Below are 16,231 nucleotides of genomic sequence, written 5' to 3'. Positions count from 1 at the left end.
AAATGTACGAAAATAGCACGAAAATATTCTCATGTTTCAGAAGGATGAAAAACATAAATTGCGAAATTAAAAATGCACTGAAATCAAATGAAAGCTAAGCTATTATGTGAAAAATTAGAACTATCAAAATTGAATGAAAAATTAACGTTCAGATCAATGCTAATCTGACTTTGGTGTATTTTTTTTGTTATTTATAATAACAAGGAGTTCCTATATCAATTTTCAAACCTCTATTAATTGTCAGACCTCTAGGGTCAGAAATCTAATACAAACTTCCATCCCCTATAATTTAAGGGGTTAGGGATAAAAGTTACAAGTTTTATATTTTTTTTTGTTGTTTGTGTACTACACTGTGTGTAAACAAGTTAACATAACAAATTTCAGAGGAAGAGGAAGGTTAATGTGTATTATATACCATAAAGTGAAACACTGATAATTTTAGAGGTTTCTAAAGTGCTGTCGTAAATAAACACATTTTTTGCGCTTATAGCATGTAATTTAAATTAATATTTTCGAATATATTACAGATTTAAAACGCAGCGACATAGCGGTCTGTATTGTCTAATGAATGAAAAATTGTGAACGTTGTAAGATATTCTGTATATTATAATATATTTAGTATGCTATAATATACAGAATATATTTAGTATCCGCATTGCACCCGTGCGAAGCCGGGATGGGTCGCTAATTATTTATAAAACACGAGTTTCAGAGAGAAACAATGATGAAAGAGATCAGGTAATGTGGCTTTGATCATGAAATAATGCAAATTAATTGATGACTTAAGGATTTATTTATTTAAAATAGTAAGTCTACCTAGGTGGTCTACCAATATAAATATAAATATATATATAATATAATAACAAAAATAATATGTGATGAGTAATGACCAAGGCGGACTTCGAATCACCAATTTTTATCATAATTTATAACCACTTTTAAATAATTAGTCATATCAAAAAGGTTTAACTGTGGGAGATCTATGATAGTAATTTCAATAAAATCAAAAGAGAAGAGAAAGAAGATAATATTTTTTTTTAAATCGGGTCGTATTACTGATGCCAATTACTAAATACTCCGGCAAGATATTATGTAGGTACGGTTTTTGACCGCAATCGTACCATCTTTTTAATTGTTTTTACATTACTCGACATAGTTGCATGTCGTTGATCAGTGTTATCCGACTGCACAGGCGTAGTTATGCGGCACAATGTTTACGCTTACAATAGGACCTAAGTAAACGTTCCAACATGATCAATAGTAAAGCCCAAAGAAACTTTTAAATGGTTTGTATCCTAACATTTTTTATATTTCCAGGGTGTTTGAACTAAAAATATTTGATATTCCGTAACTATATGTCATATCGTGTGAAGCGAAAATTGTGAAGCGAGATGTTAGTGCACTACTTTTATTGCCGCTTTTGTAAAAAAACATTTTCGATTAAAAATTTCTAAAAAACTGAGGATTTAAAAAATCAATGACGTCATAATTCATGCAAAATATGTTATAAATAATTTATTTTATAGTTTAAAATAATTTGTAACGCAAATTCAGGCACATTTTATTAATATCTGTCTGAACATAGACTACAATGTAAAAAAAAATTATCAATGTCAACAAAAATGTTTTATATGTCAAGCAATTGAATCGAAAATTCTTTACTACTTTTAATTATTTCCGTTTGCTTTTATTATGAAACCCTGATGATGAAGTAATTACCTATTTTTCTATATTTATTTTCTATGTTCGAAATTCAATAGAGCGATTAAAACCGATACAGTATAATTATATAATTTTTACTTTATATGGCCGCTACGCTGGTCATTAAATATATGCCAATGTAGATTTACTATATTCTTTCATTTTTAACCTATTTAGAATGCATCCTGAAGGTGCTACTGCTAAAAAATTGTACTACATAATATACAACTACAACTTTGAGTGATCACTTTATCCTAAATTGGTCGATTCAAATAAATTTTCAGACATTCAGTATAGTATGAGGAAGTCTCACATATATATATATGTAATGTTTCACCTTTTTTTTATAATATGTTTAATATTATTTTGAATACTATTTTATTTATTTTAGGGATACCATTAACGCCGACAGCATACCAGCATGGCTGAAAAAATGTGAAAATAGAGGAACAGCAACTGGCACAGGAACATCAAATTTTTTAAAACATAATAAGTTTTAGCCCTACTAACACAAAACGGTCTAAATTTCGATGAGGGAGGAAAAAATGTTTGGGATTTGAAATGAAACATTAAAAAATTATATACATATTGTTGTTTTATTATTTGTACAATACAGTTTTTGTATATAGATATACACATTATTATTATTATAGTCTTTATTTTTTATATTGTCGTTCAAACAAAATATAAATATTACAGTTAGATATCTAGTTGTATATAAATAATTATAATATTTTGTTATATTATTGACATTCTTTTTTAAGTAGTGTAAAGTAATTGACATTTCAAAATTCATTACACTGAATTTAAATAAATAATTGAACTACAAACATTTCTAATTAGGTATCTATTCATTTAATTATATATTTTTATATTAATAACATGCTTTTTAAAATATTGTACATTAACTAACATTTAACAATTTATTGCACATTGTTTAAATAAATAATTATATTATTCACAATACCTAATAATTCATTATTTATAATAATTAATATTTTTCAAATAAACAGTCACTTATTTATCTTTTATTAATAACACACTTTTAAATGCATTTTATCTGAATTTCTTATTTTGTCTTTTAGATTTAGTATATTCCATTGACTTGAAATACTTGTAATAGTAAGTTTTTTTGTGTGATTATTAAATATACAAGTGTAGATTAGACATGACAGTATGCAGGAATCCAGTATCTTTTTCTTCAATTTTAAAAGAATATTCAATTCAAGTATTTACTTATTGCTCCAAAATCTTTACCATGTAGCATCTATTTGTCTGTTTAGTTTGTCATGGTGTCTGGTTGTAGTAAACTATAGCTGTTTACCCATTATTTATATTTTATATATATACCTGTATATATTCTAGTAAGATATTGTTGACTTTAATGGGTATCGATTGGTAGCTGTAGCGTTATATAAATTTGCAATGCATCAAACAAAATTATAATAAATGGATATGTTAATTAGAAGGAACTAATTCCCTTGATATAAAAATCAGCAATTATATGTTAAAGAAAGATCTTTGTAAAATTGTAAACCTCAGATCAAGGTCTTAAAGTTTAATATGTAAAGGTTTTTGTTCTTCTATATTTTTTATATCTCATTAGAACTTCATTGAAAATGAATTCTTATTCATTCGTTACTGCAAGATAAATATGATTTCATTTGCTTTAATGATTAATAGTAAAATTTGCTTACTTATGTATACGTTAGAAAAAACTCTTTCCGAGTGATAATATCATGCCAAGGTAGCTTTATTTGATCCTCGAACACGTTTTGAATAGATCACATAGATTTACAGTTTTCACTTGATCCTTCCGCCACATTATATCAACTTTTAATTTGACGTATTAAGTCAGCTAAGTCGAAGTTAGTTTCATTTTTTAAAATCGAAATCGTGTTTGAGAATCCCAATTAATGTCAAATAATACAGTTCTCATTGAAAATTAGTTCGTATTACTTACAATCTCAAAAAGTGGCGCTAGTATATCTTTAATTCGAGTTTTTGAATACCAAATATAGTTTTCATTAAAAATTGCACATGTGGAATCGAAGTATGAGTTTCAGAATCACCTAGCTGTTGTTTATTTTTAACTGACTGATAACTTTGTATGAATTTTACCCGTACGAAGTCGGAACGGACAGCTAGTATAATTTGCTTCTTGGGTAATAAACTTATTACATTATTATGAGTAGCTAAAGGCTAAACTACTTTACGTATTTTATAACGTGAGAGCTGATGTGGAACTGAGTTTTCATATACTTAATTCCTGTTTATAATCCAACTCTCTCTAAGTGATGAAGGAATACATCGTAAGGAAAACATGCGTCGGATACTCTAGCACGGCAATACGGGTTTGTCGTATTAGAACGGCATAGTAGAAAAAGCTCCGTCCCATCTCATCAAAAGGAGAGTAGGCGTTTACCTACCAACTCGAGACTTGCTTATTCTTTTTAAAGGTTGGCGGCGCATTGGATGTGAAAGGAATGGTTAAAATTTCATACCGTGCCCATTTATATGGCCAGTGCCGAAGACTTAACATCAACTCGTCCGCTTAAAAAAGTTATAAAAAAAAAGAATTGAAACTTTTAAAGACATTATTTATACTTACGAATTTTGAATGTAAACGTAAAAAATAATAGGTAGGTAGTAAGCGTATAACATACGTTTTTTAACATTTTATTCTTATTGTCACGAGTTTAGGCGCCAATTAGTGCTTGTATAATTGGTAACCAATGTCCACTGTTTGCCGATTTGCCAACATGGTTCGGTTTTTACATATAGTATAATAACAAACATTATGTATATATATATATATATATATATAATTGAATTATATATTTTATTTTATATAAATATTATACTTAGTAGGGTAAAACAATCCATAACAAACTGTTATTTGATATAAATATGTAAACTTTAATATTATATTATCTACATGGCACATTTTCCTCCATATTCTCTTCAGTCCCTCAGATTTTCGCTATTTACAATTTATTCAAAAAACTAAGTTCATTTAATACTTAGCTACAAAATACTAAGCGGTATATAATGTATGAAATTATTTATGCCTCGGTATACGTAATATTATCCTCGTCGAAATGTTGTTGGACGATAAACATCGGAGATTTAATTTTTCTGTTGACCGGAGGTGGCGATGATGAAAAACTTCTGGCTGGTGCTGATTGACTTTGCATTTTGGCATTGAACATTATATTATCAATTTCGTGCATGGCAATGTCCCGTTGACGTTCATCTAACTTTCTTAACTTTTTAGCTAGAAGTTGTCCGTATAATTCGTACTCATCTTTATCTTTTTTGAAATCGGAAACATTTTTTATATAATCACCTACATCTTCCATTTCATTTTTCGCATAGATAATGTATTCATTATTTAATTGGGCTTTGGAACCTGATGGTCTATTTTGTCTTTTATTGGAACTTTGTCTCTCTATATTCGAATTAACCGTTGAACTGTTTGTTTGATTGTGGTTACTCACTTGTCTTGTATTGTACGTTGAATTATAATTGCTACTCGATTCGTACTGAAACAAGAGTAAATCAGTGAATATTTTTTTCCTATCTAAAAGTCAAATTGAGATTTACAGTATTAAAATAAATTCGTTGTCTTTCTATTTGAAGCTTTGAGGCTACGTAATGGAAAATCAAACGAAGTTTTTAAGAAGTTTACCAATGATTAACCGTTCTGTCAACTACAGAATCTTCATGTTAAGCATATGTTAAGCACGTGCACAGCGGAGAAAGAAACGATCGTGAGGAATATATATATATATAAATTTGTATTAAGTAAGTAAGTTAAGGAAATAAGTAAGTTTTTTTACATTGGTAAATGTAAAAAACACCAATCGTGTTTTTTACATTTTATTATTTTAAATCAATTTTGTGGGAATTTTAAAGAGCGATCTTTAGTACGAATTCGGTCATGTTCGAATACGAATTTCCACCAGCATCCTTTCTGATCATTTTATTTTGCTTTGAAATAAATTCTTAGTTTTTATACATTTAGTATTTTAAAATAATCTGCAGAACAAGTTTCATAATGATTTTTTTTTGTTTTTCAGGCATATTTGAGGGAAAAAAATATATTAAAATAATATCGTTTTCTTTCTCGCATTTTTAAATTTGGACCTATAATTATTGTTTAAATATTGAAAAATATCCAGTGTTTAATCGTTTTTATAAATCAGAAGAAAATAATAGATTTTAATTGATACTTTTTTTAAATACATTTTTGAAGTTGCAATTTTGACTTATTTTGAAAAAATCTAAAAAACGTGATGACTCAAAAATGGTTCACTTTTGCATCATGCATATGGAAGTTAAAATTATCGCAAATAATCACCCCTATCACCTCCTAACGGGAATACGTCGAATTACCAATAACCCTGTATATATCTTATCATATCATATCAGGAGCACCTACTTGAATCAATGTACAAGACTCTAAAATAAACAAACTGAAAAGATTTTTTTTTCTCAATAATTATTGTAAATTAAGACAATACAGCTAACGCGCACAATACGACATTACAATACCTATCTATAAATACGCTTGTAAACAAACAAAATATAAGATATATAGGAAAAGTGTCGTGACGGTTGTAGTCTTACACTTATTTCAGCCTACTACGTTCCATAATGTTCAATGTAATTAAGTAGTATACCTCGTGATCCATTTGAATTGAACTATCACATTCATATTTCCCGCCTAAGAAACTTTCCATAAGCGGATATGCGAACCACGTTATACGGTACTCGTTCGGCGATTTCTTTTTTCTATTTAAGTGTAGTCTAAACGATGTCATTAAAGATTCTTTTTTCTTCTTCAAATCTATTATAGAAGAAGTTATGCTAAGATTATTTTGGATTCGACGCCATGCATCATTAACCTCACTCCTGTTTCTATGTAGAGGATGTTTTGGGTCCCATAATAGTTGTTCCGTTCGATAGTGGTCCAAAAACTCCAATACGACATCGTTTGTCCAAGACATCACAAATGTTTGTAGGCCAAGCTCAAATTATTGAGTAAATACGTCTGACCAATTCTGTCAAAACTATGTGACTGGATTCTAAGAACCAATCAGAGACGTTCGTTTATCCAATATTTGCTTATTAATATGTTGGCCAGAATGTACAGCTAAAGTGATCGATGTTTGTCATGTGTTTGACGAATGACGGCCATTGTTTTTATGCAGCAATGGATGCTTCCGAGTCTGATATTATCCCAAAATACCTATGTTCTTAGTTTTTGGATTTCATGTGCAAATGTATGCTAAATAAGCCTTAATCTTGAATAGTTGCAACACCATATTAGAAATTTTCACATTCATTTCATCATAAAATTTTATGTGTACAATTATTTAACATAATAAAGACACGTCATTAGATTAAGGTACAAAGTTCATTTATAATAAAAAAAAATAGATTACCAAGTAATGGGTAGTCATTCCCTTCGTCATTGTATTTGGAGTCAATCTCTAAATTGACAATTTTTAATGAAATTCATTGTAACATGTAGCAAAGACAATAATGAGAAAATATGCAAAAAAAAATTCAGAGTTTAAAGTATATATTATTTATAATATTTTCCTTATAAATTTCGGTACTTTAAGCGAAAAATACCTAACTAGATATAAGACTAAGTATGGAATTTATTAATCTCACTTAAGATCATTTGACTTTTAACTGCTGTAATAATATTTAATTCTATTAATTGCAAATTGCAAAACAGGTAACTCCTAACATACAAATAAAAAAGACTAGGTATAATGTAATAATTTTAATGTAATGCAAAAAAAATTTAAAACGTAATTTGGAATTTATTTTTTGTTCATTTATTCATTCAATCCCCGGTAGTTTGAAGTAGTGTTGCATATCGATAGTCCACTATCGATAGACTATCGATAGTTAAGGTGAAATCGATACTATCGATAGCTTCCCATGAGCAATACTATTGATACTATCGATAGTTTTGCAACAACCATTACTTTTAACCTAAACTATCGATAATTTTGTGCTATTGATAGCCAGTAATTTCCGATAGTATTACTTTCTAAAGATAAGTAATTTAGTAGGCCAACTATAGTGTATATTTAAATGAATGAAATTAAATTTACCACAATTTTTATTTTTAGAATTAAGACATTTTGTGCGGAATAAGGAATATGATAAATTTAAATGTGAAAAATGTTGTCAATATTTTTTGTGTTTGATTTATGAATAAACATTATAAATACTCATAACATTAAAAAAAAACTTTTAGGAGGACGGTGGCATTGCAATGAAACTTTTTTGTAGTAATCTTGAGTGTAGCGATTAGAATACATTACGAATACATTACGTACATTAAAAAACCAATACTATCAAAAAATCGCTGGCTATCGATAGTCCAAAACTGTCGATACTATCGATAGTAGCCATAGTATCGCTACTGCCAACAGTATTGCTTACAGAGAGCTAGCGATACTATCGATAGTATCGATAGTATTGCCACTATCGATACTATCGATAGTACTATCGATATCCTGAATAGTTTTCGAGGTCAACTATCGATAGTCAAACTATCGATAGTACTATCGATATCCTGAATAGTTTTCGAGGTCAACTATCGATAGTCAAACTATCGATAGTTCTGCAACGCTGGTTTGAAGAGTTGCAATCATGTTCATTCATTCCTCGTCGTTAATAACTTCGTCCATTCATTTTCATTCGTATCATTGTAATTTGTAGCAAATAGCAATCATTAAATCATATCATTCAGCATTTATATCTTGTGAGTTGCATAGTTTTTACAATAATTTCAATAAACCGTTTTTTAATTTAAATATAATAATTAGCAAAAAAAATATAAACTTAATAATAATAGGTTTAACTGGTTTCACTTATTTGTAGCAGTTAATAATATTTTGAAGGTAAGAAAATAACTTATTACAACATAATTTTATAGTCCTCATTAATAATTCCTAACATTTTTATTAATCTAATAGTTACTTACTTTCTTCGTTTAACTTAGTTTGCATAGCTTGCTAATCACTAAATTCGTCATCATCAAATTTTAGAGTTTCAATAATAATTACCTACCCTCTTTATAATATATTTTTTTATAACTTCATATAAGTTTGGTCCACTTTGGATATCTTGGAAAATCTATAGTTTAATAATTATGCTATTAATTTTTTTTTTCAAATACTAATAACAAAAAAAGATTCTTTATATTTATACAGGTCCCATAATCAATTTTCTTTAAATTTAATATAGTAGGTAGATTGCAATATTTGTACAACTAAAGTATTTTTTAGGTTTTTTATTAATTTTCTATCGTCTTGTTTAATTTTTAAGTCTATATTTTTGGCTAGTAACATTAATGTGTGCCTAAAACATATTTTATTTCTCTAGATGGCTACAGAAGTTGGTTCAGCTCCCGGAATGTCACAACTCCAATCTGTGCAGAAGGCAATGGCCTTACCCACAGTTGAAGCTGCTGTTGGTCAAGTTGGTGCACTCTATACTAAAGTTAAAGGTAAGCGTGTTGGGGAAGTGTTTTACATCTACCTTCAGTAGAAAAAGTATTTTTCTTATTTTAATTTTAAGTTTATAGCAAGAATAAAAGAGTAAATTGCCATGCTGTATTTGTTTCTTAGTAGTAATTCATAATAGACTCTTCCAAAATAAACAATTTTAATGGAAATTAAAATAGTTTATTTTGTCTTTGATGGAACTGAATGCATAAAAGTCTCTTAAGATCTTTCAAAGTATTTTTTAGTATATATTGTGAGCTTAATGTTTATGCTGAAAAAAAAGTACAAATAATTTGAAATAATCAACTTTATCAGGTGCACACTCTTTATTGGAATGGGCGCTATCTACAGCAGAAGCAAGCGTAACATTTGCAGCAGCCACTGCTGCACCTTATGTGGCTGCACCCATTGCAGCTGGAGATGCTAGAGTTGCCGCTGCCATCGATGAGTTAGAGCGCAGAATGCCATTAGTTGCTGAACAACCTAAGGTTATTGTTGAGACTACGAAACAAGCAGTTTTCGCAAGGCTGACACCACAGTTGACTAAGGTTAGTATTGCTTAAATTAAATTGAAGTATTTAGTGTTATTGGATGTATGAATTTAAGTTCAAGTATTTCTTTAATTTTATAAATAGAAAAATATATATGAATAAATCTTAAAGTTGGTAGGATCAACCAGTATTATTGCCTACTTATTTTAAATATTTGGTGAGATTCGGTCACATATCTTCTATGAAGTTTTATTTTTTTAATTAGGTTGTACAAGTACTATTAATATGCAGTTAAGTGATAATTTTCTGTTGTTTGCCAATGTAAATATGTGTCATGGTTCTATTATATTATTTGTCCATGAAATGATGAGAAATAAATGAACATCTCACTCATGAAAATGTGTTAATAATTAATATTGTTCGATTAGTTGCTTAAAAAATGACATTTAAAATTATTATATTAGAAGTTTTTGAGTCAAATTTAAAATATGTCTAACATTTATTAGGTTGTTATTTGTCATTTTTATTTGATTATTATTTTGCTTATTTAGAAAAACATTAATTGCACCTAGTGTTTCTATAAATATACCAATGATGACATTGCATGTGCTATGTTAAGGCCGTGTACACATACTTATATGTGCACAGGAACTGCTATCATACCTATACATAACCTATAACCTTAGAAAGATCAAGGAAAACATTATTCATCTATAAACATAGTTTATTGTATATAGTCACAGTGCTACAGAGTTCATCTCAGAAATTAAATTTGTTTTTTTTTTTCAACCCAAAAATGATGTATTTCTTTCCGAGGTTCTCCCATTTCTCTTTAGACGTTCACATAAAAACCAAATGCATCTTATCTATATTAATATTATAAATGGGAAAGTTATTCCGTTTGTTTGTCTGTCTGTTATACTTTCCCTGCAAAACCGCTGATCCGAATTTGACAACATTTGGTTTGAAACAAGTTGGAACCCCGAGGAAGGTCATTGGCAACTTTTTATACTATGACCGAAACCCCACCTATTTAATTATACCAGTAGCGTTGCTAGTTTGATTGAATTTTATGCTTACTGCGTTGAATTTTATATTTACTGCGTAGGGCTCATCTATTTGGTATAACTCGTGTATAAAGAACGCAAAATTAATTTCTCATGCTTGAGAAATTCGCTCAAATTTTCAAACTTCAAATTATATATTTAACTACTAGTTTCCGCACGCGGTTTTTCCCGCTAATGAGGAGTTGTGAGGCAGGTGTTAGCTACCCTCTGTTATTTATTTTAATCCTGACGTAAAAGCAAAATGTCATGTAGATCGGTTGAATAGATAAGACGTGAAGGCGTAACAGACGATCTCGCTTCAACATTTACAATGTTAGTAGGATAGCCAACATTCGATATTTAAACGCAATTATTTTATCTAACGTACGATAGGTATTTAGATTCTATCAATCTCAGTATCTGAAGGTTAATTAGTGTCAAATTATAACGTACATATTATCCCTTACGATTTATATTTGCAACAACAATAATAAATGGCGACGTAAGGTTGTAAAAAGGATTTATTAAAAAAATTACGTAAACATTTTTTCAATGTTCACGGTGCTAATTAGGCTACGTGTGTGGCGCATGATGAAGGGCTTTTCCAGACATATGGACAAAGTTCATTAATAGATATCATCACTATTACTCATAGTATGACGAATTAGACTGCGTTTCCTCGGTAATAACCGGTCATACATTATTAAGCAAGGAAATTAAAGTTCACAGATAGTTAATACAAGAACAAAAAGGTTACAGACGGTCGCTAAGTTACTGGAACACTATAAATAAATGTACATTTAATTTTTCGATGTTTGGGGACTTTGATATATTGTTTTTTTTTTCGTTTTAATATGATTAAAGATCCGATTACATAATGACTAACTTCGCAGTAGCTTGATATATGTTTTAAGTACATTTTATTTTCGAATTCCATTATGCGCATGACGAAATCGTATCCTTAATGATAAGATAGTTTTATCATTGCGTGATAATGGACGACGTACATTGAACCGGATTTAAAAAACCTTCCCTTCAGTCATAATATTCAATGTCCGTATAGATTTATATGTCTAAATTACATGGAATACATTAATACATTCTATGTAATTTAGACTCGCGTTAAACCTGTGCGTATCGTAATTTTAAAACATTGATCGGCCTCGATTTGTTTATGCTATTTTGTTGCGTAATTAGGTACTAGGAATAGCAGTTTATATTATGCGTGTTTGGTATGCCGTTGAACTTGAGAAACCCTATTTTATAAATTGAGTACATTTGCTCCACTCCCTATTTTGTTCTTAATTTACTCATGACTCGTGATATTATATTCAAACCCAATAGTTACTTGTATGTGTCAAATTTGTTGAAATTAACTTGTTTGATACGAAAATAAGGATCTTTCTAGAATCGCATCGTTAGCGTAACCTAGTTAAGTTGTTACATAACTTTCATACGAATGTATTTACTTGACGTTATTTATGCAGTTTAAAATATAAATGTACTGTTTTTACAAATGAATGAATGAAAAAATGTATAATGATGTGTTCGAGTTAGTTTTTTATTACACACAATATTTTAAGAATATTGTATGTGTCTCGGAATTGAGACGCTAGTAGGTAACTAACGAGGCAGGTACCTAACGAATTAGCTTAATTAAAGCGTGAAGTATTTAAATATGCTTAAGGTTACGGCGCGATTTTCCGCAGTGACGTAATTCAGATGAATACACTAACAAAATATTTTACATTTCAAAAGCGTAATAAACATTTTTGTAAACATGTAATAGGTGTACGGCGCCCGCGATGTTGCGGAACAGCGAGTGAAGTCCCTCAAGGAGCTGACATGGACCAAAGCCAACGCGCTGCTGTCCACGGCGTACGGCCAGAAGGCCATGCACAGCGTCGACACTGGAGCTACATACGCTATGCAAATCCTCAATCACTACCTGCCGCCTTCGCAGGAAGAAACTAACGGTGAGCTAATAATACTATACCTCTGTTACGTTAATCGATCAATTGGGAAGGGGAGAGAATGGAACACTTCTGAACTATTGATTTAACTTGGGGATTAGTTATGACTAGATGTACTAAAATATTGAATTTGATGCGGCATTTTCTGTAGATAACACACGAATCTATAAAAGTTATGTATTTTCAATATATGTATTTTAACAAAACTATTAACTATAGAACCGGCGTCTATTTGTACTAATATTATTAATGCGATTGATAATTCAATGGCTAATGTGAATTAGAAAGTCCGCAGCAGGCGTATATCGAAGGACAACGAGTAATTTGAAAATATTAATACAAAGACGCACTTAAACCGCTAAATTTAATCATTAAAATACTTAATGACCTATGGAGAAGTAGTGACTGGAACCGGTTGATGCAATACCGGTCGCGAGTTTGAAAACAAATAAACAATTAATCTTTTAGGCTGTGTGTCTTAAAAACAACTCGAGACTCGTTTTAATATATGTCACATGGAGGGTATATCAACGCAACTTTTAAGATAAAAAAAATCCAATAAAATCATAAAATTGTTTGACCTTAAATGCATCATAGTCTGGTACAAATTCGTTTGCTACCGAACGATACATACATACATATGTACATTGTACATCTGATAACGACTTTCAACGCAGGAAGACACCAATGATTTTATTGTCAGTATTTATCTGTGTCGCCATTGTCAGTCCAGAACATTCTAAATTATTTCAAAACAAACAAAAGTGAGTACATGCTCAATACAATTGTTTAACGTTGCACGTGTTTTACACCCAAATTGACCTCTGTTTTTATTTTATTTTAATGTATGAATAAATTTCATACAATATTTACTTGGTGGTAGGGCTTTGTGTTAGCCCGTCTGGGTAGGTACCACGCGCTCGTCAGATATTCTACCGTAAAACAGCAGTACTCAGCGTTGTTGTGTCCCGGTTTGAAGGGTGAGTGAGCCAGTGTAACTACAGGCACAAGAGACACAATATATTAGTTCCCAAGGTTGGTAGCGCATTGGCGATTCATCATCAAATTGAAACTAAACTATAATTTTATTCTTATGTCTTGAAATTTATTAATTGTTCAAATCAAATAAGAACGAGGACAAAGATTTATGCGTTCTATTAAATTAATTATCATTAAATACTGATTATCTCGGTGCATTTTGAGTGATTAATTGGTTTATTTGGATTTAATGAGGCATAATACGTATCGAAATTGATCAGTTGATTACAACACGAAGATCTTAACCGAAGATTAGCAGAGGCATTAAGTTCTTATTTATTTTGTCATCATCATTTCGACGGTGAAGGAAAGCTTTGTAGAGAAATGAGCACAATATCTCGGTTAATTATTGCCATGTTTGAGTCCACCAACCCGTACTAAAACAGCTTTATGGAGATTGAAAGTTTACAACAGTTAGTTAAAAAGTATATTTTTGGAGTGACCATTGTATACCTGTGTGCCTGTGCACAGGCACGCATTGGTCTTAATAACATTGTGCATTGTACCGTCACCGGCTTATTCTCATAGAAGTTGTAATGTTTTGAGAAATTTTCTACTACATTTATTAAAATCAACTAGCTGCCATTGGTTGTCGAAGATATAATTGCTTTGAAGGAACTACGTGACGTATTACTGGCGAAATATTTTCGAACTATTTTTTATATTATTCATTAAGTCTATAAAGTACTTATAAACAATAATTTAGTATCATAATCGGTTCATAAAGTTGTAAAATGAAATTTAATATTTTAATTAAAATTAAGATTTTTAAAATATTTTTTACACGATTTAAAAAAGGAGGCGGTAGTATACGACGCTGATTTTTTAAAATTTAATTATAAATTCTAAATTGTCATAAATTGTATCTACTTATTCTGATTTGTTTCCTAGTTGAATGTGTTTCTTGTACTAAATACTTGCAAAAGTACTATGTTATAGCAAGGTCAATCAATAACAGTGTTGTATGTTGTAAAATTTCACGCATTCTTTATTCTAATTTCACATTAAACTACTGTTTTTCTAGTAATTTAACATCAAATGTAGTTTAGTGGAATTTTTATAATTGTTAACTTTCCACAACTTTTTTTTTAAAAAACGTGTCAGGATATCCACATTTGACACGTATTAGCCGACTTGCGGCGTCAATGCACCGCTAAACACGGGATATTAGACGTTATGCCTATTGTAAATGTAACTCTTGTACATTGGCTAAATCGCTGGAATGAAATCGCAGAAACAATGTCAATTATCAGTAGTATTTATTTATATTAATTAGGTGGTCGATTAACGATGTTCTTAAAATAACATTTTTTTCTTAAGCTGAACTATACCTAATTATACTTATATTTTACTTAGCCGTATATTTCACACAGCTCCAGATCATAAAGTTTAGGTATGAATGTGTATCAGGCATACTATATGGTTTCGCCAATGGCTGACAGACTACGACAGTCGTAACACGTACATATTAAGTACAAAATAACCGAGTAATATTTTTATGTCTGTAAACGAAACCGAACTAGCAAATAGTCGTCATAAAAACAATAAAATGGTCAAATAACTAGGTGTTGGCGCAGAGATCGTGGCTGCGGAGAGCGACCCCGCGCTGCACACGGTGCAGACGGTCGGCCGCCTCAGCGCCGTGGCGGCGCGCCGCGTGTGGGCCAACCTCGCCGCGCGCGTCAACGCGCTGCGGGACAGCGGTCAGCAACACCTTACCAATATTATTGCCAAACTAGCGTCCAATTCAATTAGCCCTTTTTTGAGACTCACAATACTTTCCATAATTTTGTGAATAAACTTAATACTCATGACACTTTTTGAAAGCCCATAGATTAGAGTATTTATAATATATTTATAATAATAACCTTGAGAACGATAAGACCATTTCAAGAAAAAAAAATTATGGTTTGGATATATTTTTCTTAATCTTTATTTACAAGTATTATTTTACAACAGGAATCGAATTAGATGTCCGTCGATATGTGACTGCACTGTTGGCAGCCTTGCACCTCGCGAAAGTAACAAGTGAGCAGCAGCAGAACGATGAAGCCAAAAATCCTAAGCCGCAGACCGAGGCGGAGCCCGCCAAGAGCGGTCACCACTCTGATGCCCACCACTCCGCCCCTACCACCACTGAAAAAGTTAAATCTACTCCCGAAGCGAAATCCAATACTAGTGTAAACCAGTAATCATGTATTTAATCATATATGTATACTCAATATTATCGTAATCGTAAGTCGCGCCACAATGATGATATGCAATATTTATCAACATTGTTTTGGCCAAAATAATATTATTTTTAATGTATTCTATGAAATGTGAGCTATATCGTGTTTAATCAAGATCTTTTTGATGTGTTTTTATAAAGCTTTTAATAGCGAGATATTTTTATTAATGAACTTTTGGAAAATAAAATATTATTATAAATTGTGGTTTTAATA

At 30.5% G+C, this 16,231-nt stretch overlaps 2 protein-coding genes across 4 annotated transcripts; one reads left to right on the top strand and one right to left on the bottom strand.

Annotated features, from left to right (window-relative positions):
- Window positions 1-4,558: 4,558 nt before the first annotated feature.
- LOC113402443 (uncharacterized) lies at window positions 4,559-6,794 on the bottom strand. Its single transcript, XM_026642698.2, has 2 exons — window positions 6,387-6,794; window positions 4,559-5,246 (listed from the first exon to the last, which is right to left on the bottom strand). Exons 1-2 carry the CDS (start codon window positions 6,711-6,713, stop codon window positions 4,767-4,769), a joined length of 807 nt encoding a protein of 268 aa, XP_026498483.1. The 5' UTR covers window positions 6,714-6,794; the 3' UTR covers window positions 4,559-4,766.
- Window positions 6,795-8,408: 1,614 nt separating this feature from the next.
- LOC113402442 (lipid storage droplets surface-binding protein 2) lies at window positions 8,409-16,217 on the top strand. 3 transcript variants are annotated; one of them, XM_026642697.2, is made up of 6 exons: window positions 8,409-8,633; window positions 9,118-9,241; window positions 9,555-9,787; window positions 12,566-12,752; window positions 15,365-15,490; window positions 15,747-16,217. In XM_026642697.2, the coding sequence occupies exons 2-6, from the start codon at window positions 9,118-9,120 to the stop codon at window positions 15,977-15,979; spliced, it is 903 nt and encodes a 300-aa protein (XP_026498482.1). In that variant the 5' UTR covers window positions 8,409-8,633; the 3' UTR covers window positions 15,980-16,217. The 3 variants fall into 3 exon arrangements, with proteins under 3 accessions (XP_026498482.1, XP_026498480.1, XP_026498481.1); XM_026642695.2 differs by having other exon boundaries at window positions 15,353-15,490; XM_026642696.2 differs by having other exon boundaries at window positions 8,455-8,494; window positions 15,353-15,490.
- The last annotated feature ends 14 nt before the right edge of the window (window positions 16,218-16,231 follow it).

The sequence above is a fragment of the Vanessa tameamea genome, chromosome 12 (genome assembly GCF_037043105.1).
Source record: "Vanessa tameamea isolate UH-Manoa-2023 chromosome 12, ilVanTame1 primary haplotype, whole genome shotgun sequence".
NCBI lineage: Eukaryota > Metazoa > Arthropoda > Insecta > Lepidoptera > Nymphalidae > Vanessa > Vanessa tameamea.
Note: the sequence above shows the minus strand (reverse complement) of the source record. Positions and strands in the feature narration are given on the sequence as shown.